The sequence below is a fragment of the Dendrobates tinctorius genome, unplaced genomic scaffold, assembly GCF_039654945.1.
Source record: "Dendrobates tinctorius isolate UK_male_01 unplaced genomic scaffold, ASM3965494v1 ptg000063l, whole genome shotgun sequence".
Lineage (NCBI taxonomy): Eukaryota > Metazoa > Chordata > Amphibia > Anura > Dendrobatidae > Dendrobates > Dendrobates tinctorius.
In genome coordinates, this window is record NW_027361731.1 from 28,592,038 (window position 1) to 28,619,483 (window position 27,446).

General features: G+C 49.6%; 1 protein-coding gene across 1 annotated transcript in view; it reads left to right on the forward strand.

Moving 5' to 3' along the window:
* The window catches only part of GLP2R (glucagon like peptide 2 receptor), a 127,699-nt gene that overhangs the window by 86,553 nt on the left and 13,700 nt on the right, over positions 1 to 27,446 (forward strand). The window contains exons 3-8 of the mRNA XM_073579761.1: positions 12 to 116; positions 3,794 to 3,915; positions 7,057 to 7,163; positions 9,134 to 9,290; positions 9,403 to 9,562; positions 9,636 to 9,696. Coding sequence (XP_073435862.1) covers positions 12 to 116; positions 3,794 to 3,915; positions 7,057 to 7,163; positions 9,134 to 9,290; positions 9,403 to 9,562; positions 9,636 to 9,696 — 712 coding nt within the window. The remainder of the gene's footprint in view (positions 1 to 11; positions 117 to 3,793; positions 3,916 to 7,056; positions 7,164 to 9,133; positions 9,291 to 9,402; positions 9,563 to 9,635; positions 9,697 to 27,446) is intronic.

Sequence of the window (27,446 nt, forward strand, 5' to 3'; positions counted from 1 at the left end):
TTGTCTTCCAGGAGTTTACTGTAATGGTACATTTGATAAGTTCGCTTGTTGGCCGTCGTCCTATCCAGGGAACGTATCTGTGCCGTGTCCGTGGTACCTGCCGATGACACCAGAAGGTAACGAGAAGGAAGCAGCTGCTCCTGTTATGTGTATGGTCACAGCAATCAGACTGGTTCACAGACTGTAGTGTAGAGACTGAGACAAGGTTCAGGCACTGTATGGCGGTGGTTATCAGCACTGTATGGCGGTGGTTATCAGCACTGTATGGGGGGTTATCAGCACTGTATGGGGGGTTATCAGCACTGTATGGTGGTGGTTATCAGCACTGTATGGCGGGTTATCAGCGCTGTATGGCGGTGGTAATCAGCACTGTATGGCGGTGGTAATCAGCACTGTATGGCGGTGGTTATCAGCACTGTATGGCGGTGGTTATCAGCACTGTATGGCGGTGGTTATCAGCACTGTATGGCGGTGGTTATCAGCACTGTATGGCGGTGGTTATCAGCGCTGTATGGCGGTGGTTATCAGCGCTGTATGGCGGTGGTTATCAGCGCTGTATGGTGGTGGTTATCAGCGCTGTATGGCGGTGGTTATCAGCACTGTATGGCGGTGGTTATCAGCGCTGTATGGCGGTGGTTATCAGCGCTGTATGGCGGTGGTTATCAGCACTCTATGGCGGTGGTTATCAGCGCTGTATGGCGGTGGTTATCAGCGCTGTATGGCGGTGGTTATCAGCACTGTATGGCGGTGGTTATCAGCACTGTATGGCGGTGGTTATCATCACTGTATGGTGGTGGTTATCAGCACTGTATGGGGGGTTATCAGCACTGTATGGCGGTGGTTATCAGCACTGTATGGCGGTGGTTATCATCACTGTATGGCGGTGGTTATCAGCACTGTATGGTGGTGGTTATCAGCACTGTATGGGGGGTTATCAGCACTCTATGGGGGGTTATCAGCACTGTATGGCAGTGGTTATCAGCACTGTATGGGGGGTTATCAGCACTGTATGGGGGGTTATCAGCACTGTATGGTGGTGGTTATCAGCACTGTATGGCGGGTTATCAGCGCTGTATGGCGGTGGTAATCAGCACTGTATGGCGGTGGTAATCAGCACTGTATGGCGGTGGTTATCAGCACTGTATGGCGGTGGTTATCAGCACTGTATGGCGGTGGTTATCAGCACTGTATGGCGGTGGTTATCAGCACTGTATGGCGGTGGTTATCAGCACTGTATGGCGGTGGTTATCAGCACTGTATGGCGGTGGTTATCAGAACTGTATGGCGGTGGTTATCAGAACTGTATGGCGGTGGTTATCATGCACTATATGGTGGTGTTATCAGCACTGTATGGCGGTGGTTATCAGCACTGTATGGCGGTGGTTATCAGCACTGTATGGCGGTGGTTATCAGAACTGTATGGCGGTGGTTATCAGAACTGTATGACGGTGATTATCAGAACTGTATGGCGGTGGTTATCAGCACTGTATGGTGGGGGTTATCAGCACTGTATGGCGGTGGTTATCAGCACTGTATGGGGGGTTATCAGCACTGGGGGGTTATCAGCACTGTATGGCGGTGATTATAAGCACTGTATGGGGGGTTATCAGCACTGTATGGCGGTGGTTATCAGCACTGTATGGCGGTGGTTATCATCACTGTATGGCAGTGGTTATCATCACTGTATGGTGGTGGTTATCAGCACTGTATGGTAGTGGTTATCAGAACTGTATGGTGGTGGTTATCAGCACTGTATGGCGGTGGTTATCAGCACTGTATGGGGGGTTATCAGGCACTGTATGGGGGGTTATCAGGCACTGAATGGGGGGTTATCAGGCACTGTATGGGGGGGTTATCAGCACTGAATGGCGGTGGTTATCAGCACTGTATGGGGGGTTATCAGCACTGTATGGGGGGTTATCAGCACTGTATGGGGGGTTATCAGCACTGAATGGCGGTGGTTATCAGCACTGTATGGCGGTGGTTATCAGCACTGTATGGCGGTGGTTATCAGAACTGTATGGCGGTGGTTATCAGCACTGTATGGCGGTGGTTATCAGCACTGTATGGCGGTGGTTATCAGCACTGTATGGTGGTAGTTATCAGAACTGTATGGCGGTGGTTATCAGCACTGTATGGCGGTGGTTATCAGCACTGTATGGGGGGTTATCAGGCACTGTATGGGGGGTTATCAGGACTGAATGGGGGGTTATCAGCACTGAATGGGGGGTTATCAGCACTGTATGGGGGGTTATCAGGCACTGTATGGGGGGTTATCAGCACTGAATGGGGGGTTATCAGGCACTGTATGGGGGGTTATCAGCACTGAATGGGGGGTTATCAGCACTGTATGGGGGGTTATCAGGCACTGTATGGGGGGTTATCAGCACTGAATGGGGGGTTATCAGGCACTGTATGGGGGGGTTATCAGCACTGAATGGGGGGTTATCAGCACTGTATGGGGGGTTATCAGGCACTGTATGGGGGGTTATCAGCACTGAATGGGGGGTTATCAGCACTGTATGGGGGGTTATCAGGCACTGTATGGCGGTGGTTATCAGCATTATATGGCGGTGGTTATCAGCACTGTATGGCGGTGGTTATCAGCACTGTATGGCGGTGGTTATCAGCACTGTATGGCGGTGGTTATCAGAACTGTATGGCGGTGGTTATCAGCACTGTATGGCGGTGGTTATCAGCACTGTATGGGGGGTTATCAGGCACTGTATGGGGGGTTATCAGGCATTGAATGGGGGGTTATCAGGCACTGTATGGGGGGTTATCAGCACTGAATGGCGGTGGTTATCAGCACTGAATGGCGGTGGTTATCAGCACTGTATGGGGGGTTATCAGCACTGTATGGGGGGTTACCAGCACTGTATGGCGGTGGTTATCAGCACTGTATGGGGGGTTATCAGGCACTGTATGGGAGGTTATCAGGCACTGTATGGGGGGTTATCAGCACTGAATGGGGGGTTATCAGCACTGAATGGGGGGTTATCAGGCACTGTATGGGGGGTTATCAGCACTGTATGGGGGGTTATCAGGCACTGTATGGGGGGTTATCAGCACTGTATGGGGGGTTATCAGCACTGAATGGGGGGTTATCAGGCACTGTATGGGGGGTTATCAGCACTGAATGGGGGGTTATCAGGCACTGTATGGGGGGTTATCAGCACTGTATGGGGGGTTATCAGGCACTGTATGGGGGGTTATCAGCACTGTATGGGGGGTTATCAGCACTGAATGGGGGGTTATCAGCACTGTATGGGGGGTTATCAGGCACTGTATGGGGGGTTATCAGCACTGTATGGTGGGGGTTATCAGGCACTGTATGGGGGGTTATCAGCACTGAATGGGGGGTTATCAGCACTGTATGGTGGTGGATATCAGGCACTAGTGAATAAAGTGAATAGATGTCACTTTTGAACATGTGACAAATCTCTCCCGTAAAGTGCCGTGTGAATGTAGATGTCGAAGGCCGCATGGGACCCTCGATTTTATCTAATCATGTCAGGAATCAAATTCCTTTTATTTAAAGAAACTGTCCCTTTAAATTAATGCTGCCATATGGCATATGATCATAGGCAGGGTAATGGACATGTGCTCTAAAAATTGCAGAAATGGATCAGGATTCTAGCAAAGCTGGGTGTCATGGCCGACCATCGCTGGAGATAGCTGGCGGCCTCCCATCTATTGATGAGGAGAAAAACCTGACAATTAGTGGGACCTATAGGGAGGCCATTCCTGTAGAGGGCTCTCTGTTCTGAACCCATGGGCTGTGTCGTTGCAGGCAGCATCGGCTTTTCGTACAGGTACTGCACTGAGCACGGAGTCTGGCAGACCAAGGAGAACTCTACGGATATTTGGCGGGACGACACAGAATGCTCCACCAGTAATCATTTCAAACAAAATGTGAGTCTGCCTTGTTTCTTCCACGTTTCTCTGCTATTCCCCCGGATAACATACATTTGCCTCTTTGATGGGACCAGATTTATTCAGAACACAACGCAGTGACATCTGGAATAATCTGACAGTGAAGATTCCGGATGGAAATGTTATTATGTTATACTGACTGACTGATAATGGCCTGGTACTGCAGGAGACAAAATAGGCAGGATCACATATAAAAAGTAATCATGTGTACACTTTGTTATCAGAGGTTTCACCCAACTATCACTAAAAGCTGGGAATATAGTGACTAATAGACCAACCTACTCTACTGCTGGAGACAAGATAGGCAAGATCACACCACTCACGATATCAAAACGTAATCTTTGTACACATTGTCATCAGAGGTTTCATCCAGTTATCACTAAAAGTGGGCTTATACTGACTAATAAACCAACCTACTCTATTGCTGGAGACCAGATAGGCAGGACCACATATAAAAAAATAACCAAGTGTAATCATCAGAGGTTTCATCCAACTATCACTAAATACTGGGCTTATACTTATAGACCATCCTACTCTACTGCAGGAGACCAGATAGGCAGGATCACACCATTCACGGTATCAAAAAGTAATCTAGTGTACACAGTCATCAGAGTTATAACTAGAAGCTTTGCTAATATTCACTAAGAAAAGAGCCTACTCTACTGCGGGAAACTAGGCAGACTCACACCACTCACAAAATGTAATAATAATCGTGTATATACCCTGTTATTGGAGGTATCATCCAATTATCACTAGAGGCCAGAATTATACTGACTAATAGATCAACCTACTCCTATGTTGTACACTAGATCAGCAGGATTGCACCTCTCCTTGTATTAAAAAGTAACGATGTGTACACATTGTTATCAGAGGATTCATCCACTTATCACTAGAGGCTTTGCTTATACTGACTAAAATCAGGCTACTCTATTGCTGGAGACTAGATAGGCAGGATCATAAATTTCACAGTAATAACTCAAATAGTGTACTGCTGGAGACGAGATAGGTAGGATATACTGTCAGAGTTTAATCCATTTATCACTAGAAGTTGTGCACTGACTGCATGTTCTACTGGACATGAGATAGGTAGGATCACACCACTCAAGATAATAAAAAGTAATCATGAGATATACTGTATACTGTTAGAAGTTTCCACCAATTGAAACCTGAGCTTTGTACTAAGCCTATTATTCTGCTGGAGACTAGAAAGGCAGGATTACAACACACACACCACAGGAGAGGTGGATGAAGTATACACATTATTATTAAGTGTCATTTTAGTCTAATTAGGGTCTGGGGTTATACTGAATTAATGACAGAATAGTTGTATGGTTGGAGCCTAGATAAGCAGGATACAATGAGATATAGATTTACAATTTTATTATGTCATGCTGGCGGATTGACAGGCTTTTGATACTGGGAGAGACTATATAGGTTGAATCATGCTGTTATCATCAGAGGTTTTATTCCATTATCACTAGTGGCTGTGTATATTTTGGCTGAATGACTGGCATATCCTTCTGCTGGAGACAAGATAGGTATGAATAGAACACTCAAAGATGATCTTGTATAAGCGCTGTAACTAGAGATGTCATTTTTTATCTCTTAGTCTTAGTTCTGCTGACTGAATCATAGTTAACAGAAACGCAATTGATTATTATAACTAAAGGCCATTGTTCTCTTGTTATTGCATTGCTGGAATCTAGATACGCAGGATAACACAACTCACAATGCCATAGAAGAACTCATATGATATCAGAAATGTTATTTGTTATCTCTAGAGGCCTGAGTACTGAGTCACAGGCCAGTTGTACTGCTGGAATCTAGATAAACAGGATTACACCACTAACCATGCTGGCCGAATGACCAGCCTATTCTTCTGCTGGAGACAAGATAGGCAGGATTAGAACACTCAGAGCTCTACAATGTCATTTATGACTGAATGATAGGCCTATTACACTGCTGGAGACTAGAAAGGCAAGACTCACAATACCAGAGCAGATCTCATATAGACATTGTTTTCAGAAGTGTCATTAGTTATTTCTATAGATTTAAATCAAAGGACTGTTGTGCTGCTAGAGTCGAAGTAGACAGTGTTACACCTCTCACAAAAGCAGAGCTGATCAGTTATACTTTATTATTGGAAATGTCATCCATTGTCAGTAGAGACATTTGTTCTTCTGATAGATTAATAGATACTGTATGTGGCACTACTGGAGACTAGATAGGCAGGATTAGACAACTCACAGCACTATAGCTGATCATGTATCAGAAGTGTCCTCCATGGTCATCTTAGGCCAGGGTGCTAATGACAGATTGATAGTCCAATTGTACTGCTGGAGACTAGATAGGCAGGGACATGGGGCATCCTTCTTGCCTAGCCATCTTTATACAGTGGAGTGCAGGAGACCATACAATTTATAACAACAGAGCTGATCATGTATAGGCACTTTCATCAGAAGGGTCCTCCATGGTCCCCTTAGGCCTGGGTGCAATTGAGACTAGATAGGCAGGATTACACAACTCACACCCCAGAGCTGATCATGTATCAGAAGTGTCCTCCATGGTCACCTTAGGCCTGGGTGCTGATGACAGATTGATGGTCCAATTGTACTGCTGGAGCTGGAGACTAGATAGGCAGGATTACACATCTCACACCCCAGAGCTGAATGTATCAGAAGTGTCCTCCATGGGCACTTTAGGCCTTGGTGCTGATGACAGATTGATGGTCTGCTGGAGACTAGATAGGCAGGATTACACCAGTGACAACACATAGAGCACATCCTTCTTGCCTAGCCATCTTTATACAGTGGAGGGCAGGAGACTACACAGCCATCTCCACCCTGTGATGTGCTGACCTCCACCTGCTGCAGCTACATTGGTCGGACCCCAGCAGAGCTGTCATAGGGCCTCCGGCTGTTTGTGTTACATCAGATAAATGCCTCCCAGGAATGCTCCGTAATAACAAACCTATGGAAACTGCTGCTGTGGGCTTTGGGCGTCTCGCCCTTCGGTGTCTAAACACTGGATATATTCTTGTATCAGAAGATAATGGATGTCATGTAGGAAGGTTCTGCCTGTATTAACATTGCGGTGTCGGGTTTAACCCCTGTGTTACAGAACGAGGAGCACGCACTGCAGTTACTGCTGCAAATCTGCTACACCGTGGGCTACTCCATATCACTCGGGACCCTCGTACTCGCTCTGGGCATTCTCCTCATATTCAGGTGAGTCCGTGTATCTCAGCCTGTCATATCTTATACTGTCTGCTCAGCTATTGCCACCTCCTCTCTGCTGCCCCCAGTGGTGGATCTGCACACTGCGGCCAGTACTTAGGGGCTCATTTATAGTCATCGCCTCTCTGCTGCCCCCCAGTGGTGGAGCTGCACACTGCGGCCAGTACTTAGGGGCTCATCCATAGTTATCGCCTCTCTGCTGCCCCCCAGTGTTGGATCTGCAGACTGCCACCAGTACTTAGGGGCTCATCTATAGCCATCGCCTCTCTGCTGCCTCCAGTGGTGGATCTCCACACTGCGGCCAGTACTTAGGGGCTCATCCATAGTCATCGCCTCTCTGCTGCCCCCCAGTGGTGGATCTGCACACTGCGGCCAGTACTTAGGGGCTCATCCATAGTCATCGCCTCTCAGCTGACCCCCGGTGGTGGATCTGTACACTGCGGCCAGTACTGAGGGGCTCATCTATAGTCATCGCCACTCTGCTGCCTTCAGTGGTGGATTTGAACACTGCGGCCAGTACTTAGGGGCTCATCTATAGTCATCGCCTCTCTGCTGCCCCCCAGTGGTGGAGCTGCACACTGCGGCCAGTACTTTGGGGCTCATCTATAGTCCTCGCCTCTCTGCTGCCCCCCAGTGGTGGATATGCACACTGCGGCCAGTACTTAGGGGCTCATCTATAGTCATCGCCTCTCAGCTGCCCCCCAGTGGTGGATCTGCACACTGCGGCCAATACTTAGGGGCTCATCCATAGTCATCGCCTCTCATCTGACCCCCGGTGGTGGATCTCTACACTGCGGCCAGTACTGAGGGCCTCATCTATAGTCATCGCCACTCTGCTGCCTCCAGTGGTGGATTTGTACACTGCGGCCAGTACTTAGGGGCTCATCTATAGCCACCTCCTCTCTGCTGCCCCCAGGTGGTGGATCTGTATACTGCGGCCAGTACTTAGGGGCTCATCTATAGCCATCACCTCTCTGCTGCCCCCCGGGGGTGGATCTGTACACTGCGGACAGTACTTAGGGGCTCATCTATAGTCATCGCCTCTCTGCTGCCCCCAGTGGTGGATCTGCACACTGCGGCCAGTACTTAGGGGCTCATCTATAGTCATCGCCTCTCTGCTGCCCCCAATGGTGGATCTGCACACTGCGGCCAGTACTTAGGTGCTCATCTATAGTCATCGCCTCTCTTTTTGCCCCCCAGTGGTGGATCTGTACACTGCAGCCAGTACTTAGGGGCTCATCTATAGTCATTTCCTCTCTGCTGCCCCCCAGTGGTGGATCTGCACACTGCGGCCAGTACTTAGAGGCTCATCTATAGTCATCGCCTCTCTGCTGCCCCCCAGTGGTGGATCTGCACACTGCGGCCAGTACTTAGGGGCTCATCCATAGTTATCGCCTCTCTGCTGCCCCCCAGTGGTGCATCTGTCCACTGCGGCCAGTACTTAGGGGCTCATCCATAGTCATTGCCTCTCTGCTGGCCCCCAGTGGTGGATCTGTACACTGCGGCCAGTATTTTAGGGCTCATTCTTGTGTTTGCCTCTCTGTCACCCCCAGGTGATGGATCTGCACACTGCAGCCAGTATTTGGGGCTCCTGCTTATGTTCTCTCTGCTGCCCCCCGGTGGTGGATCTGCAGACTGAGGCCAGTATTTTTGGGGCTCTTTCTTGTGTTCTCCTCTCTGTCGCCCCCAGGTGGTGGATCTGCACACTGCAGCCAGTATTTGGGGCTCCTGCTTATGTTCTCTCTGCTGCCCCCCGGTGGTGGATCTGCAGACTGCGGCCAGTATTTTGGGGCTCTTTCTTGTGTTCTCCTCTCTGTCGCCCCCAGGTGGTGGATCTGCACACTATGGACAGTATTTTGGGGCTCATTCTTGTGTACTCTCTGTTGCCCCCCGATGGTGGATCTGCACACTACAGCCAGTTTTTTTGGTGCTCATTCTTGTACCTTTCTCCCATTTTCTAGGAAGCTTCACTGCACCCGGAATTACATCCACATGAATCTCTTCGGCTCATTCATTCTGAGGGCTTTGGCTGTGCTGATAAAGGATCTACAGAGAACCAACCTGGCCCCGAAAATGGCGACCAACGAGGACGACTGGCTGTCTGTACTGACGCCGCAGGTAACGCATCATCCCCGGTCACATGTCGGGATGGACGGGGGTCTACAGGTCTTCATGTGATGACTGTCATGGCCAGCAGGGGGAGCTGTGACGCCTGCCCCTCTTCCTGCAGATTCCCACCTCCTGCCGCATCGTTCACATCTCGCTGCATTTCTTCGTGGGCACCAATTATTTCTGGCTGCTGGTGGAGGGGATCTACCTGCACACCACCATCGTCTCCCTGATCCTGTGCGAGCGGCGGATGCTGCTGCGATACGTGGCCATCGGCTGGTGTAAGTGGCCACCCCTGGGGTCCGGCTGTGGTCCTGGGGGGCTTTATTTCATCGGCTCCCATTTATTTTGCAGTTTGCCCCCTACTGTTCATCATACCCTGGGTGATCGCAAGGACCTACCTGGAGAACGAGGGGTGAGTTCTGGTATCAGCGCGGTGCAGCAGCACAGAGTATTTCAGCAATTCTTCGCTATTGTCAGGGAGGTGGCGCCTGTAATTAGCAGCGTTTCAGCCTCGAGAGCAGCACTCGCCGGCAGACATTAATTACGGGAGGACCCTGAGGTGGCGGGATGATCCATCACATGTTTCACTGCGCCATCAGTGGCGAGATTAACGATGCGATCTCTGCGCAATGTCTATGCCGTGTAGATATGGATCCGGTGACTGCGCGCATCAATCACCGCAGCGTGTGGCCCGAGGCACGCAACTGCGGAAACACGGAGAAGAGCGACGCCGGCGGCACCAGGGAAGCGACAGAGCAAGGATCAAGGCGGAAAGTGCAGGACAATGGGGTCACCGCCACTGCACCCCGTAATTGTCACCGCCACTGCACACTCGTAATTGTCACTGCCACCACACCCCCCGTAATTGTCACCGCCACTGCACACTCGTAATTGTCACTGCCACCACACCCCCCGTAATTGTCACCGCCACTGCACACTCGTAATTGTCACCGCCACCACACCCCCCGTAATTGTCACCGCCACAGCACCCGAAATTGTCACCGCAACCGCACACTCGTAATTGTCACCGCCACTGCACCCGAAATTGTCACCGCAACCGCACACTCGTAATTGTCACTGCCACCACACCCCCCGTAACTGTCACTGCCACCACACCCCCCGTAATTGTCACCGCCACCGCACACTCGTAATTGTCACCGCCACCGCACACTCGTAATTGTAACCGCCACCGCACCCCGTAATTGTCACTGCCACCACACCCCCGTAATCGTCACTGCCACCGCACCCCCCCATAATTGTTACTGCCACCGCATACTCGTAATTGTCACCGCCACCGCACCCCCAATAATTGTCACCGCCACTGCACCTCCCATAATTGTCACCGCCACTGCACCTCCATAATTGTCACCGCCACTGCACCCCGTAATTGTCACCGCCACTGCACACTCGTAATTGTCACTGCCACCACACCCCCCGTAATTGTCACCGCCACCGCACCCCGTAATTGTTGCCGCCAGTGCACCACCATAATTGTTAACGACACCACACCCCCCGTAATTGTCACTGTCGCCTCCACCGCACCCCGTAATTCTCACCGCCACCACACCCCCATAACAGACACCCACCTCACCCTCATAACAGACAGTCGCTGCACCCCCATAACAGTCACTGCACCCCCATGTTAGGAAAATATGAGTTATTGCGAATGTGAAGAATGAAGAAAGCACGCCACCACCACCAATTTGTGACGACAGCGCCATCTCAGCACCCTCTGCCACCAATACGTCACGATCCCACCACTGGCACCAGTATGTCAGCGGACGGAGGGATGCTACGCACTGCCGTCACACAGCTATCACAGGTGCAGTGGGGGCCTATCTTAGTTATCCCACCACTGGTACCATGTGACAAAAATACAGCAAGCTAATCACGCTCTAACAATTTTCCGCAGGGGGGGTATTTTGGATGCCCCACCACTGCTAACAACCTTCCAAGAACTGCGGGGATTTATGTATACCCCACTTTCTCAGTTCCACTTTGCAACTCGCAGCTCTCCGGCGCCCCCCTTACCCTCAGGTCAGTCAGAGAACTGCACCTAGGATAATTAGTCGCCGGACGGGCTGCTTGCTGTGCACGGGCAATTAGGCTACTGCAGTGAGGGGTCAGCCCCCTACTCTTGGATTTAGAATCAAATGACAAAACTTAATATAACTGTATCTCGTAGGAGGAAGTTCGCACAAACACGCACATGGTATCATTCTTTGTAGTTTGTTGATTACAATAATTCAAAACCAAATATGCAGTAGTTCGGACACACCGTTTAGAAGGAATCCATATCTCAGTTTGTGGGGGTGCTGGAACCGTGAAAACTAGGGGTAGAAAAGCTGGTTTCGTGCCCGTCGCAGGAATGTAATTATTATATCTCTGTGGTGTATGATTTTTGCAATATGACTTGTTGTAATACTACTCATATTGATCCCAGCACATGTCTAGAGAACAAAGGGACTTCCTTTCCTGGCTGTGCAAGGAGGAGGGGGGAGAGAATCCTCATTGTGATCTCAGATTTCACTGAGCTGCAAGCAGGAAGACGCTGGTGTGTGTGTTGTGGGGGAAGAGGGGGGTTGCAGCTATATGACAGGCTGGTCTCCTCAGTGTGTAGCAATGGGAGATTCTAGAAAGCTCTGCAAAATCATATCTTACATTACCCCTTCCGCCTTTTAGAGGGCGCTACGGAGGCATTACCTGTCGGTAATCGGCCATGCGCACCTCAGCGGGTTCGCCCCAGCGGGACAACCCATGAGCATTACCATGTTCGCTGCCTTTTGTGTGTTGTACAGTAAAGTCGAACTGTTGAATGGCAAGGCTCCAGCTTAGCAACCTTCCATTGGTTCCAGACACTGTGTGCAACCAGCTCAGAGGCTTGTGGTCGGTTACCACTGTGAAGGTGCGCCCGTACAGGTAGGGCTGCAAATGTTGCCGGGCCCACACCATGGCCAGGCACTCCTTCTCGATGGTGGAGTATGCCACCTCCCTCAGCAAAAGTTTCCGGCTCAGGTACAGCACGGGGTGCTCCTGGTTCCCCGAGTCGACCTGGCTGAGCACAGCACCGAGGCCAAACTCGCTGGTGTTGGTCTGTACCAGGAACAGGCGACTGCTGTCAACTGCTTTCAACACTGGAGAGTTTCACAGGGCTGTTTTCAAAGCTTGGAAGGCCGCCTCACAGTCATCTGTCCAGTTGACTGTTTGGGGTAGCCTCTGCTTGGTGAGATCGGTCAAGGGTTTTGCAAGGGCGCTATAGTCTTATACGAACCGCCTATAGTACCCTGCAGTGCCCAAGAAGGACTTCACCTGTTTCTTGGTCCTGGGGGTGGGCCAGGACACAATTGTGTCCACCTTTTCTGGCTCCGGACTCATGGAACCCCCGCCTACCCGGTGCCCCAGGTAGTGGACCTCGCTCATGCCCATCTGGCACTTTCCCGGCTTGATAGTCAGGCCTGCCTGGTGAAGACGCTTGAGCACCTCCTGGAGCTGCTGAAGGTGTTCCTCCCAGGTGGAACTGAAGATGGCGATGTCGTCCAAGTACGCCACTGCGTACTCCTCCAGTCCCCGGAGCAGGTGGTTGACCATCCGCTGGAAAGTGGCAGGGGCATTTTTCATGCCGAAGGGCATGACTGGACTTGTACAGTCCAAAGGGGGTGATAAAGGCGGATTTCTCCTGCGCCTCAGGGCTCAGGGGGATCTGCCAGTATCCCCGACTCAAATCCATGATGGATATGTACCTTGCTTTTGCCAACCGCTCAAGCAGATCCTCGATGCGCGGCATCGGGTGGGCATCAGAGGTTGTGATGGCGTTGAGCACCCTGTAGTCCACGCAGAACTGGGTGGTTCGATCCTTTTAGGCACGAGGAATACAGGTGAGGCCCACGCGCTTTTCGAATCACCCCCAGCCTTAACATCTCATTGATCTCTTGGCGCATGACCTGTTGCACCTCCTCAGAGATCCGATAAGGTGTTCGCCGTAGTGGGGCGTAATTCCCGGTGTCCACCTCATGAACCGCTAACTCCGTCCTCCCAGGTCGGTTGGTGAACACGACCCTGAAGGGTTCCAGGGTTTCCACCAACTGCGACCGCTGGGATACGGTTAGCAAACCACTTATCTCCATGTCCTCAATGGACCCATTGGCCTTGGCTTGGGCCTGCATGTCCAGGAGGGGATCTTCCTCTCCATCCTCAGGCAGGTTGCAGACCGGTAGGACACAAGCTTCACGTTCGTAGTGCGCCTTCAGCATATTGACGTGAAAGGCCTTGCGCCTACCCCGAGCATGGTCAAGCGTGACCACGTAGGTAACCGGGTTGAGCTGTTGGTGGACGACGTATGGGCCTTCCCAGGCTGCCTGAAGCTTATCCGTTGGTACGGGGACCAGCACCCACACCTTTTGACCCACCTGGTAGGTCCGCTCCCGGGCGTTCTGGTCGTACCAGTGCTTCTGGTCAGCCTGAGCCTGCGTCATGTTGTCATGTACCAACTGCGTCAAGGTCTGCATCTTGTCACGGAAGCGCATGACATAATCCACGGTGGACACTTCTGTGGGGTTTGGCTCATCTTCCCAGGATTCTCTTATCAACCCAAGGGGTCCCCGGACTCGCCTGCCATACAGGAGCTCTAAGGGGGAGAACCCGGTCGAGGCCTGCGGAACTTCTCTGTAAGCGAACAGCAGGTGTGGGAGGTACCGCTCCCAGTCGCGCCCTTGGGTCTCAACCAGCATGTGGAGCATCTGTTTGAGGGTACCGTTGAAGCATTCACACAAACCATTAGTCTGTGGGTGATACGCACTCGATACCAGGTGCTTCACCTGAATTTTCTCACAAAGAGCCTCCATTAGGCGAGACATGAATTGGGTCCCTTGATCGGTAAGCATCTCCCTGGGAATCCTACCCTTGAAAAGATGGTCACCAGTGCGTCAGCCTCCTTATCTGCCCAGGTTGAAGACAGAGCTACTGCCTCTGGGTACCGGGTAGCGTAGTCTACCACGGTGAGAATGTATTGCTTTCCAGAGCTGCTGGGGACGGCCAGCAGGCCTACAATGTCCACCGCGATTCTCTGGAAAGGCTCCTCTATCACCGGCAAAGGAATAAGAGGAGCCTTAAGAGAAGGCCCCACCTTACCCACCTTTTGACAGGTGGTACAGGTGCAGCAGTATTGTGTTACATCTGTCCCCATCTTGGGCCAATAGAAGTGTTGAGACAGCCGTGCCTTTGTTTTGCTGATCCCCAAGTGTCCAGCGAGTGGAATCTCATGGGCAATCCGCAACAACTCCATTCTGAACTGGAGGGGGACGACCAGCTGTTTTTCCCTCCACCACCCCTTTTGGGAATCTCCGGGTACTGTCTCCCGGTACAACCTTCCACGTTCCCAGAACACCCTCTCCTTATCAGACTTGGAGGTGGGAGTCTTGGCGAGTTGTCTCAATTTTTCCAGGCTTGCATCTGAGTGCAGAGCAGCCTGGAACTCCTTTCTGGAGGCAGCCAGAAGTGACGTCAGGGTTCCTTCCTTACTGGGACCCTCTGGAACCTGCTCTGGGTTCACCTCTGGTTCATTCTCTCCTGTAGCAGAAAAGGGTCCAGAAGACAGGGCGCTACCTGCGATCTGAGCACTCTGACTGCGTGTGACAGCTTCTACGTATGCTGTCTCCCTGGGGGGTTCTACAGACCCACCAATCGGTGCTGCTATGGGCTCTACCTCCCCATCCACCCCCAACACTTCAGGAGCAGTGCTACTTATGGGCCAGTTACCTTCCTCGGTGGCACTGGTCAGTTGCATGGCATTACCTTCCTCATGGTCCCCATGCACCTTCCCATTCCCTTGAGCACCGTTGCTTGTTCCTGACAGGGGTTCCTCAGCCGGCTCACTCTGCAGAGTGACGGGGCTGAGCACTTCGGTACCTGTGGACACATCTGCCGTTTCAAAGAAATGGTTAACAGGTTCAGTCGGCACAGATACATCATCATCATCATCATTATCATCATCATTCCTAGGAAAAGAATGGTTATCAGATTTCTTTGGTGCATTTACATCACCATCAGCATCATTCCTGGGGAGAGAATGGTTGTTAGTTGCATCATTACTCATCACGTCATTAGCAGGTAACACATTCAGTTTCCCGTCATCATCATCAACACCAGGGTTAACGTTACCCTTATTATCAGACTGGGGAGGGGTGTCAGGGACGTAGTATGCAACCATCCGCCCCAAGTCAGTCCCCAATAAAACATCAGTGGGCAGGTTTTCAGACACTCCCACTTCCCTCACCCCGCTCCCAGCACCCCAATCAAGGAATACCCGGGCCACTGGCAAGGACAGTGGGTAATAATAAATAATAATAAATTTTATTTCTATAGCGCCGACATATTCCGCAGCACTTTACATTTCAGAGGGGATTTGTACAGACAATAGACATTACAGCATAACAATAATCACATACAGTAGATTATAGCAAATACCAAGAGGAGTGAGGGCCCTGCTCGCAAGCTTACAGTCTATGAGGAAAGAGGTAGACACGAAAGGTGGGTGGTAACAGTTGCCCTGATTGTATGGACCAGCCATAATGTTAAGTGTGTAACAGTACAGACACAGAGGGCTAATGGAGGCATAAAGCATGTGGGAACATGATGCTGGGAACCTGGTTATGGTAAAACTTTTGGCTCTGCCACACAGGGATAGGTTAGGTTAATGTGTTGAGGCGATAGGCCAGTCTGAATAAATGCGTTTTCAGGACACGCTTAAAATTGTGGGGATTGGGGACTAATCGTATTGACCTGGGAAGTGCATTCCAAAGAATTGGCGCGGCACGTGTAAAGTCTTGGAGACGGGAGTGGGAAGTTCTGACTATTGAGGATACTAACCTCAGGTCATCAGCAGAACGGAGGGCGCGGGTAGGGTGGTATACTGAAACAAGGGAGGAGATGTAGGGTGGTGCTGAGCCATGGAGGGCTTTGTGGGTGAGGGTAATAAGTTCATACTGAATTCTGGAGTGAATGGGTAGCCAGTGTAATGACTGGCACAAGGTAGAGGCATCGGTGTAACGATTGGTGAGGAATATGATCCTGGCTGCAGCATTCAAGACAGATTGGAGAGGGGAGAGTTTGGTAAGAGGGAGACCGATTAGAAGAGAGTTACAATAGTCGAGACGAGAATGAATAAGAGAAACAGTAAGAGTTTTTGCAGAGTCAAAAGTAAGAAAAGGTCGAATTCTAGAAATGTTTTTGAGGTGCAGATGACAAGAGCGAGCCAGTGATCGAATGTGGGGGGCAAAGGAAAGCTCGGAATCAAGTATGACCCCAAGACAGCGGGCCTGTTGCTGGGGAGTAATAGTGGAACCACACACAGAAATAGCAATGTCGGGTATAGGTACATTAGTAGCAGGAGGAAACACCAGGAGTTCAGTCTTTGACAGGTTCAGTTTCAGATATAGTGAGGACATGATATTAGACACAGCGTTTAGACAATCGCCAGTGTTTCGATCCGATCCGATCCCAGTGACAGTTAGGGTTTTCGCCTCAACAAACTCTTCAGGGGCCGCCAGTCCAGGACGGATGAGGGTTCGTTCAGCCCCGGTGTCCTTGAAGCCTGTAGCAAGACGGGCCCCCACCTGGATGGGTTGAACGTTGTCGCCAATCCTCCCAACCACACCTCCCACCAAAAGAACAGAGGCGTTGGGCCCAGAGGCCTTGGCTGGGGGGTTCTTCGGCTTTTCCGGACAGGTGTAACTGATGTGACTAGGCCGCTGGCAGTTGTAACACTGGCGACTGTCAGTAGTGGGCCTGGTTTTGGCGACAGGGACAGGGCCTCCGGAGGGTCGGATAGCTGGGGCACTGGGGTTGGTTGCAGGCTTACCCCCTCTCCAGCTGGTGGTGACTGGCCTCCGCGTCTCTGGCTTCCTGTTGGCCTCATAGTTGTCGGCGATCTGCGCCGCTTTGTCCGCATTCGTTGGTTCGCGGTCCAGGATGAGCTGTCGGACCTCAGCTGGGCAGAGATGCAGGAACTGGTCTTTGATCATCAGGTCCTGTAGCAGCTCAAAGGAATCAACGGACAGTCCATGGATCCACTGGTCAAAGTGGGTCCTGAGTCCTTGTACCACATCGCTATAGCTATCGTGTGGGCTACATTGGAGGTTTCGGAACTTCTTTTGGTATACCTCAGGTGTCAGCCGGTATTTGGCGATCAGAGCCTGCTTTATGGCATCATAGTCGTCATCGTCTTCTGGCGGAAGAGAAGCAAATGCCACCAGAGCTTTGCCCTTTAGCCCTGGGGTCAAGTACCTGGCCCATTGTGCTCTAGGCAGCTGGTACGGTCTGCAGGCTTTCTCAAAGGCCCGCAGAAACGTGTCCAAGTCCGCGTCCTTTTCCATTACGGGCAAATGCTCTGGCCGGGGTTTAGGACTCTGGACGCTGCTGGGCTCACTGCTTCGGGCTGTGGGGGCATTCCCCCCTTGTCGGAGCATCTCCAGTTCATGGACTCTCTCAGCCTCTCTTTCGTCTCGGGCCTCCTGCCGATATTGCTGGATCAGCCTCACTAGTCCCTCACTGTCTTCGGCGAGGAGTGTGTCCAAGGCCGCTTGCAGGTAGGGATCCAGCCTGGCCTGGTTGCATGTGGGGCTGGCATACGGTGGTTGGACCTCAGGTGCAGCGCCACCTTGGCTAGGGCCGACTTCTGCGCCCGCCGGGCTCTGGTCGTTGTCCAGCTGCACCAGAGCCGCGATCAGTTGGGCTGTTTTTGTTCGCGGCGTCAAGGCCTTGGTACGTGCATAACCCAGCAAGAACTTCCTGTGTCTGCTGTTTGTACCAGCCTTCTCCTTTTGCCGCCATGGTTGCCAAATAAAAGATAGAAAAGAAAGACGAAGAAAAAGGGAGGGAATACTTGCAAGTACACAAAAATGTCTCAGGACTAGTAACCACTGAGTCTGTTCTCCAAAACCTATGATGCAGGATTCCCGCAGGACCCGTGCAGGTCTTTAGTGAGAGGAATGATTGCTCAAACCAAATCACTAATGCTCTATGATTATCCCACCGCTCTGCCACCAATATGTGAAGAACGAAGAAAACACGCCGCGGCCACCAATATGTGACGACAGCGCCAGCTCAGCACCCTGTGCCACCAATACGTCACGATCCCACCATTGGCACCAGTATGTCAGCGGATTGAGGGATGCGACGCACTGCTGGCACACGGCTATCACAGGTGCAGTGGGGGCTTATCTTAGTTATCCCGCCACTGGTACCATGTGACAAAAATATACAGCAAGCTAATCGCGCTCTAACAATTTACCGCAGGGGGTTATTTTGGATGCCCCACCTGTTGTGAGTTCATTTTCCCCTTCACCATTGAGGTCTGATGAACTCCCTCTTCTGGTGAAGGAAGGTTGATTACCAAGCACCTGAGCAGGATGATGATGACTGGGTGACTGGAATTGCTGACTGGATATAAGGCAGCCGACGCCCTTCTGCCTTGCTGGTGATCTCTCTGAGGTATTCTAGGAGACCTGTCTGATTCCTGCTCCTCAAAAGCTAAGTTTTCTGCTCTGCTTTTTGCATTTGTGTTTTGGTTTTGTTTTGCCTTGTTTTTCTGGATTTCTGCCATTCCCTGCTGGGGTGAGCTGAATTCCTTTTTGCTCTGTCTTCAGAAAATACCTGAGTACTGATATAGTCTTTTTGAAGCCTAGCGGCTTCAGGGCTTTTTCCCTATCAGTCTGTTGGCTCTTGTTTTGATAGGGTTTTGGTGGATTGCAGACAGCAGCTTTTCTATCCTTTCCTATTTAGTTAGCTTGGGCCCCATCATTTGCTCAGCCTATCTTTCTGTCTGTGTGAGTGTTTTTTCATCTTACTTCACCGTCATTATATGTTGGGGGCTGCCTATTGCTTTGAGGTCTGCTCTGGGGCAGTTTAGATTTCCCTTTCAGTCTTTAGGCTATTTAGTTCTCCGGCTGTGATCGAGGGGTCTAAGGCACCGTAGGAACCCCCCACGGCTACTGCTAGTTGTTGTTGATAGGTTCAGGGGTCTGCAATCCGATAGCTGCCAACTTCTCTGGTTTTCTGGACTTAGCTAGTATTTCTGTTTTTGCCTCCTACGGTGACTCTTTCATAACAGAATCACCAGCCATACTGCAGATCCTAGGGTACTCAATAGCAGGAAAGAATTGTAAAAAAAAAAAAAAAGTGTGTATATTCTTTCCTCTATATCTCTGAGGCCATAGGGGGAATTTTTTTTTCTCTCAATGGAGATAAAGCAATTGTCTGATCATGTGGAGCAGCTCGCTGTGGAAGTGCGGGGAATTTCCGCCTACCTTGCTCATTCACATGCTACTGAACCAAAGATCCCTACTCCTGATGTGTTTTTTGGGGATCGGTCTAAATTTTTGAATTTCAAAAATAATTGTAAATTATTTATTGCCTTGAAGCCTAAGGCCTCTTTCACACATCCGGTTTTTGTAATTCGGCACGATGCGGCGAAATTTTTCATAACCGGATCCAGCACCGGATCCGGTTTTGTCCCATAAGCTTTCATGGTCCCCGCATCGTGCCGGACGGTTATACGTCGTGTCCGGCTGCTGCCGGACACGGCAAAAATTAGCCGTCCGGCATCTGCAAAAAACGTTCTCTGCAACGTCTTTTGTCAGTGCCGGACCGGCTTTTTCCACAGCGCATGCCCGGACTCTGTGAATGTTAACCCCACAAGTGCCCGGCGAGAGAGAGAGAGATCTCTCTCTGTCACCCGGACACTTGTGAGAGATCTCTCTCGCCAGGCACTTGTGGGGTTAACACTCACAGTGTCTGGGTGAGAGAGAGAGATCTCTCTGTGGGGTTAACCCCACAAGTGCCCGGCAAGAGAGAGAGATTCTCTCGCCTGGACACTAAGTGTTAACCCCCCATGTCTCTCTCTCCACCCCCCTCTCCTCTCCCCTCCCCTCTCCTCTGTCTCCTCCCCTCCCCTCACCTCCCTTTCAGCAACTGTCTCTCAGCGGCTGCCTCTGTCCACCTCCTCCTGCGGCTCCTTTAAATCATGTCCGAGCCGTATGTCTCGCCGCATACAGTCATGGCCAAAAGTATTGACACCCCTGCAATTCTGTCAGATAATATTCAGTTTCTTCCTGAAAATGATTGCAAACACAAATTCTTTGGTATTATTATCTTCATTTAATTTGTCTTAAATGAAAAAACGCAAAAGAGAATGAAGCAAAAAGCAAAACATTGATCATTTCACACAAAACTCCAAAAATGGGCCGGACAAAAGTATTGGCACCCTCAGCCTAATACTTGGTTGCACAACCTTTAGCCAAAATAACTGCGATCAACCGCTTCCGGTAACCATCAATGAGTTTCTTACAATGCTCTGCTGGAATTTTAGACCATTCTTCTTTGGCAAACTGCTCCAGGTCCCTGATATTTGAAGGGTGCCTTCTCCAAACTGCCATTTTTAGATCTCTCCACAGGTGTTCTATGGGATTCAGGTCTGGACTCATTGCTGGCCACCTTAGAAGTCTCCAGTGCTTTCTCTCAAACCATTTTCTAGTGCTTTTTGAAGTGTGTTTTGGGTTATTGTCCTGCTGGAAGACCCATGACCTCTGAGGGAGACCCAGCTTTCTCACACTGGGCCCTAAATTATGCTGCAAAATTTGTTGGTAGTCTTCTGACTTCATAAAGCCATGCACACGGTCAAGCAGTCCAGTGCCAGAGGCAGCAAAGCAACCCCAAAACATCAGGGAACCTCCACCATGTTTGACTGTAGGGACCATGTACTATTCTTTGAATGCCTCTTTATTCTCCAGTAAACTCTATGTTGATGCTTTTGCCCTAAAAGCTCTACTTTTGTCTCATCTGACCAAAGAACATTCTTCCAAAATGTTTTAGGCTTTTTCAGGTAAGTTTTGGCAAACTCCAGCCTGGCTTTTTTATGTCTCGGGGTAAGAAGTGGAGTCTTCCTGGGTCTCCTACCATACAGTCCCTTTTCATTCAGATGCCGACGGATAGTACGGGTTGACACCGTTGTACCCTCGGACTGCAGGGCAGCTTGAACTTGTTTGGATGTTAGTGGAGGTTCTTTATCCAACATCCGCACAATCTTGCGCTGAAATCTCTTGTCAATTTTTCTTTTCCGTCCACATCTAGGGAAGTTAGCCACAGTGCCATGGGCTTTACACTTCTTGATGACACTGCGCACGGTAGACACAGGAACATTCAGGTCTTTGGAGATGGACTTGTAGCCTTGAGATTGCTCATGCTTCCTCACAATTTGGTTTCTCAAGTCCTCAGACAGTTCTTTGGTCTTCTTTCTTTTCTCCATGCTCAATGTGGTACACACAAGGACACAGGACAGAGGTTGAGTCAACTTTAATCCATGTCAACTGGCTGCAAGTGTGATTTAGTTATTGCCAACACCTGTTAGGTGCCACAGGTAAGTTACAGGTGCTGTTAATTACACAAATTAGAGAAGCATCACATGATTTTTCGAACAGTGCCAATACTTTTGTCCACCCTCTTTGTTATGTTTGGTGTGGAATTATATCCAATTTGGCTTTAGGACAATTCTTTTTGTGTTTTTTCATTTAAGACAAATTAAATGAAGATAATAATACCAAAGAATTTGTGTTTGCAATCATTTTCAGGAAGAAACTGAGTATTATCTGACAGAATTGCAGGGGTGTCAATACTTTTGGCCATGACTGTACACATCCGGTGTCACGGCTGCAGGCCGGATCCGGCAGCCCGGCTTTTCGCCGCACGCCGCCGGACCCCACACTCCGGATGTGTGAAAGTAGCCTAACTCGTCGGGGAACTCTGCGCAGCAGGTTAAAATTGTGATCTCTTTGCTGCGTGGCGATCCCCAGGATTGGGCGTTTTCTTTGACACCAGATGATCCTATTCTGACTAATGTGAACGCATTTTTTCAAGCCTTGGGGTTGTTGTATGACGAACCTAATGCTATTGATCAGGCTGAAAAGACCCTGTTGGCATTGAGCCAGGGTCGAGATTCTGCAGAATTGTACTGTCAAAAATTCCGAAAGTGGGCGGTCCTTACTACCTGGAATGATGGTGCCTTGGCAGCTCTCTTTCAGAAGGGTTTGTCAGAAGCCGTAAAAGATACTATGGTGGGATTTCCTGTTCCCTCTGGTCTTGACGATTCTATGTCATTAGCCATTCAGGTTGATCGGCGTTTACGTGAACGCAGGACTGCACGAGAGGTGTTGCCACCAGTTGAACAAGTGTCTGAACCTATGCAATGTGATAGAGTTTTGTCCAGGGAGCAACGTCAGGAGTTCAGAAGGCGTAATAAGCTGTGTTTTTTTTGTGGAGATGCCTCGCATATTATTTCTGTCTGTCCTAAACGAGAGAAACATTTTGCACACACGTTTTCTGTGGGTGGTATTCAACCTAAGTTTCTTCTGGCAATTACTCTGATCTGCTCCCTGTCCACATTTTCCTCCAAGGCTTTTGTGGATTCGGGAGCAGCTCTGAACCTAATGGACTTGGAATTTGCTAAGCTTTGTGGATTTCCGATGACACCTCTGCGGACGCCTATCCCGTTGAGGGGGATTGATGCTACTCCTTTGGCGAAAAATAAACCTCAGTTTTGGACCCAGGTGGTAATGCGGGTCGCCCCAGACCATCAAGAAAATTGTAGATTTTTGGTGTTGCATAATTTGCATGATATCATTGTTCTGGGGTTTCCCTGGTTGCAAATTCATAATCCAGTTTTGGATTGGAAATCTGTGTCTGTGGTGAGTTGGGGTTGTCAGTGTGCCCTTAGTGAGGCTCCGTTTTTTTCCACCTCTCCTCAGTTGCATGATGTTCCTGATTATTTGGCGGACTTTTATGATGTATTTAGTGAGAATGAGTCTGCGTCCTTGCCTCCTCATAGGAGTTATGACTGTGCAATTGAACTGAGCCCGGGGTGTAAATTTCCCAAGGGTCGGCTCTTCAATTTATCTGTACCCGAGCACGAAGCTATGCGATCCTATATTAAGGAGGCGTTGGAGAAGGGTCATATTAGACCATCCTCTTCACCATTAGGTGCCGTTTTTTTTTCGTGGCCAAAAAGGATGGTTCATTAAGGCCTTGTATTGATTATCGTGCCCTCAACAAAATTACTATTAAATATCAGTATCTGTTACCCCTGATTTCGGATCTATTCTCCAGAGTTAAAGGTGCTTGCTGGTTTACCAAGCTTGACCTCAGGGGGGCGTATAATCTTATTCGCATTAAGCATGGGGATGAATGGAAGACGGCGTTTAATACTCCAGAGGGACATTTTGAGTACCTGGTGATGCCTTTTGGGCTCACTAATGCCCCTTCTGTCTTCCAGTGCTTCATGAACGACATTTTCCGAGACTTTCTGGATAAATTTTTGATTATCTATCTGGATGATATTTTGATCTTCTCCAAGGATTGGGATTCTCATGTGGAACATGTTCGGACTGTGTTCCGGATCTTGAGGGAGAATTCCCTGTATGTCAAAGGATCGAAATGCATTTTTGGGGTACAGAGGATTTCATTTTTGGGATTTATTTTGTCTCCGTCAACTATTGAAATGGACCCGGCCAAGGTACAGGCCATTTCTGATTGGGTTCAGCCCACTTCTTTGAAGGCCCTCCAGAAGTTTTAGGGTTTTGCTAATTTTTATCGGAAATTTATAGCAAAATTTTCTAGTATTGCCAAGCCATTGACTGATCTGACTAAGAAGGGTGCTGATGTGTTGAATTGGTCTCCGGAGGCTGTTTTTTCCTTTCAGGAGCTGAAGCGAAGATTCACTTCTGCCCCGGTTTTGCGGCAACCTGATGTCTCCCGTTCCAGGTAGAGGTGGACGCTTCTGAGATTGGTGCAGGAGCTGTTTTGTCCCAAAAGGATCCTGTAACATCTAAAATGAATCCCTGTGCTTTCTTTTCCCGAAAGTTCTCTCCATCTGAACGTAACTACGATGTGGGGAATCGGGAACAGTTAGCCATGAAATGGGCATTTGAGGAGTGGAGACATTGGTTGGAGGGAGCTAAACATCAAGTCGTGGTCCTCACTGACCACAAGAATTTGATTTACCTGGAGTCGGCCAAACGCTTGAACCCTAGACAGGCTAGGTGGGCCTTGTTTTTTTACACGTTTTGATTTTGTGGTCTCTTTTCTTCCTGGCACTAAGAATGTCAAGGCTGACGCTCTCTCTAGGAGCTTCTTTGCTGATTCTCCTATGGTGACCAAGCCTGCTACCATCTTAGGCGAAGGGGTAGTTCTTTCTGCCATCTCGCCCGATTTGAGACGTGCTCTGGAAGAGTTCCAGGAGGACAAACCTGAGCGTTGTCCCAGTGAAAAGTTGTATGTTCCTGACCAGTGGAAGAAGAGAGTGATGTCTGAAGTTCATTGCTCTGCATTGGCTGGTCATCCGGGTATTTTTGGTACTAGAGATCTGGTGAGTCGGTCTTTTTGGTGGCCCGCCTTGTCTCATGATATCAGGAATTTTGTGCAGTCCTGTGGGACTTGCTCCCGGTCTAAACCTTGTTCTCGCTCTAGTGGGTTGTTGATGCCTTTGCCGGTCCCCAGGACGCCATGGACCCATATTTCAATGGATTTCATCTCTGATATGCCTGTCTCTCAGAGAATGACTGTTATTTGGGTGATTTGTGATAGGTTCTCTAAGATGGTTCATCTTGTACCACTCCCTAAGTTGCCATCTTCCTCTGAGTTGGTGCCCCTGTTTTTGCAACAGGTGGTTCGCTTGCACGGGATTCCTGAGAACATTGTATCTGACAGAGGAGTTCAGTTTGTGTCTAGATTTTGGAGGACTTTCTGTTCCAAGCTGGGAATTCAGTTGTCCTTCTCCTCTGCTTTTCACCCTCAGACCAATGGGCAGACGGAGAGAACAAACCAGACCTTGGAGTCGTATTTGAGATGTTTTATTTCCGCTGATCAGGATGATTGGGTTTCATTTTTGCCCTTGGCCGAATTTGCTTTAAATAATAGAGCTAGTTCTGCCACTTTGATGTCACCTTTTTTTTGTAACTTTGGGTTTCATCCTCGATTTTCTTCAGGGCAGGTGGAGCCTTCGGCCTGCCCAGGTGTTGACACTGTGGTGGAGAGAATGCACCAGATCTGGGACCAAGTGGTGGATAAGTTATCTCTCTCCCAGGAAAAGGCCCAGCGGTTTTCCAACCGACATAGGACCATTGGTCCCCAGTTTAAGGTTGGTGATATGGTTTGGTTATCATCAAAAAATATTGCTATGAAGGTGGCTTCTCCTAAGTTTAAGCCTAGATATATTGGACCTTACAAGATTTTTGAGATTATTAATCCGGTCTCTTTTCGTTTGGCTCTTCCTGTCACATTTAAAATCCATAATGTGTTTCATAAGTCCTTATTGAAGAGGTTTGTTGAACCAGTTGTTCCTGGGGTGGCACCTCCGGACCCTGTATTGGTTGAAGGTAACATGGAATATGAGGTAGAGAAGACACTGGATTCCCGTCTGGCTAGACGGAGACTCCAGTATTTGGTTAAGTGGAAGGGTTATTGTCAGGAGGATAATTCCTGGGTCTCTGCCTCTGATATTCATGCCAAAAGATTGGGGCGTGCCTTTCATCGGGCTCACCCTGATCGCCCTGGTGGCGTGGATGAGGGTTCGGTGACCCCTCCTCAAGGGGGAGGTACTGTTGTGAGTTCATTTTCCCCTTCACCATTGAGGTCTGATGAACTCCCTCTTCTGGTGAAGGAAGGTAGTGAGGCTGATAACCAAGCACCTGAGCAGGATGATGATGACTGGGTGACTGGAATTGCTGACTGGATATAAGGCAGCCGACGCCCTTCTGCCTTGCTGGTGATCTCTCTGAGGTATTCTAGGAGACCAGTCTGATTCCTGCTCCTCAAAAGCTAAGTTTTCTGCTCTGCTTTTTGCATTTGTGTTTTGGTTTTGTTTTGCCTTGTTTTTCTGGATTTCTGCCATTCCCTGCTGGGGTGAGCTGAATTCCTTTTTGCTCTGTCTTCAGAAAATACCTGAGTACTGATAAAGTCTTTTTGAAGCCTAGCGGCTTCAGGGCTTTTTCCCTATCAGTCTGTTGGCTCTTGTTTTGATAGGGTTTTGGCGGATTGCAGACAGCAGCTTTTCTATCCTTTCCTATTTAGTTAGCTTGGGGCCCATCATTTGCTCAGCCTATCTTTCTATCTGTGTGAGTGTTTTTTCATCTTGCTTCACCGTCATTACATGTTGGGGGCTGCCTATTGCTTTGGGGTCTGCTCTGGGGCAGTTTAGATTTCCCTTTCAGTCTTTAGGCTATTTAGTTCTGCGGCTGTGATCGAGGGGTCTAGGGCACCGTAGGAACCCCCCACGGCTACTGCTAGTTGTTGATAGGTTCAGGGGTCTGCAATCCGATAGCTGCCAACTTCTCTGGTTTTCTGGACTTAGCTAGTATTTCTGGTTTTGCCTCCTACGGTGACTCTTTCATAACACCCACCACTGCTAACCACCTTCCAAGAACTGCGGGGATTTATGTATATCCCTCTTTCTCAGTTCCACTTTGGAACTCGCAGCTCTCTGGTGCCCCCTTACCCTCAGGTCAGTCAGGGAACTGCACCTAGGATAATTAGTCACCGGATGGGCTGCTTGTTGTGCACGGGCAATTAGACTACTGCAGTGAGGGAATTATCAATGCTGTGGCCGCAGCCCCCCTTATTCTGCATATAAGACCCTTCTGGACTGCCAACTAGCCCAACCAACCGTACACACCACGCTGCCACCAGCTCCTGGTTTCTCCACTTAAGTTATAGACTTAATGGAGGGGTTCAAAGCCAACCCAAACAGTTGCGTAATTATCTAAAAAAGGCGCATAGTTCATTTCTTAGAGCATGGAGACAGAGCTAACAGATTTTATCATTTATTCCCAAAATGTGGGCAGTGATTACATAGATAAAGTTGCTATAAATTGAGACAGTAAATATGTACAATGCAAATATGAAAATAACATGGATGAAAAGAGAAAGTACACTTACATGTGCTTAGTTGGTATTAGGCATCCCATGTGGCTCGGGGGATGGGCGGCCAACCACACATCCCAAGACATCCGCACGTCTTGTTAGCATCAAACCCCAGCTCAAAACTGACTGGTTTTTCCAAGGGAATGCCTTATAACCTCTGCTGTGTGACATCATGGAAGGGGCAGATTGGAGAGGGTCAGC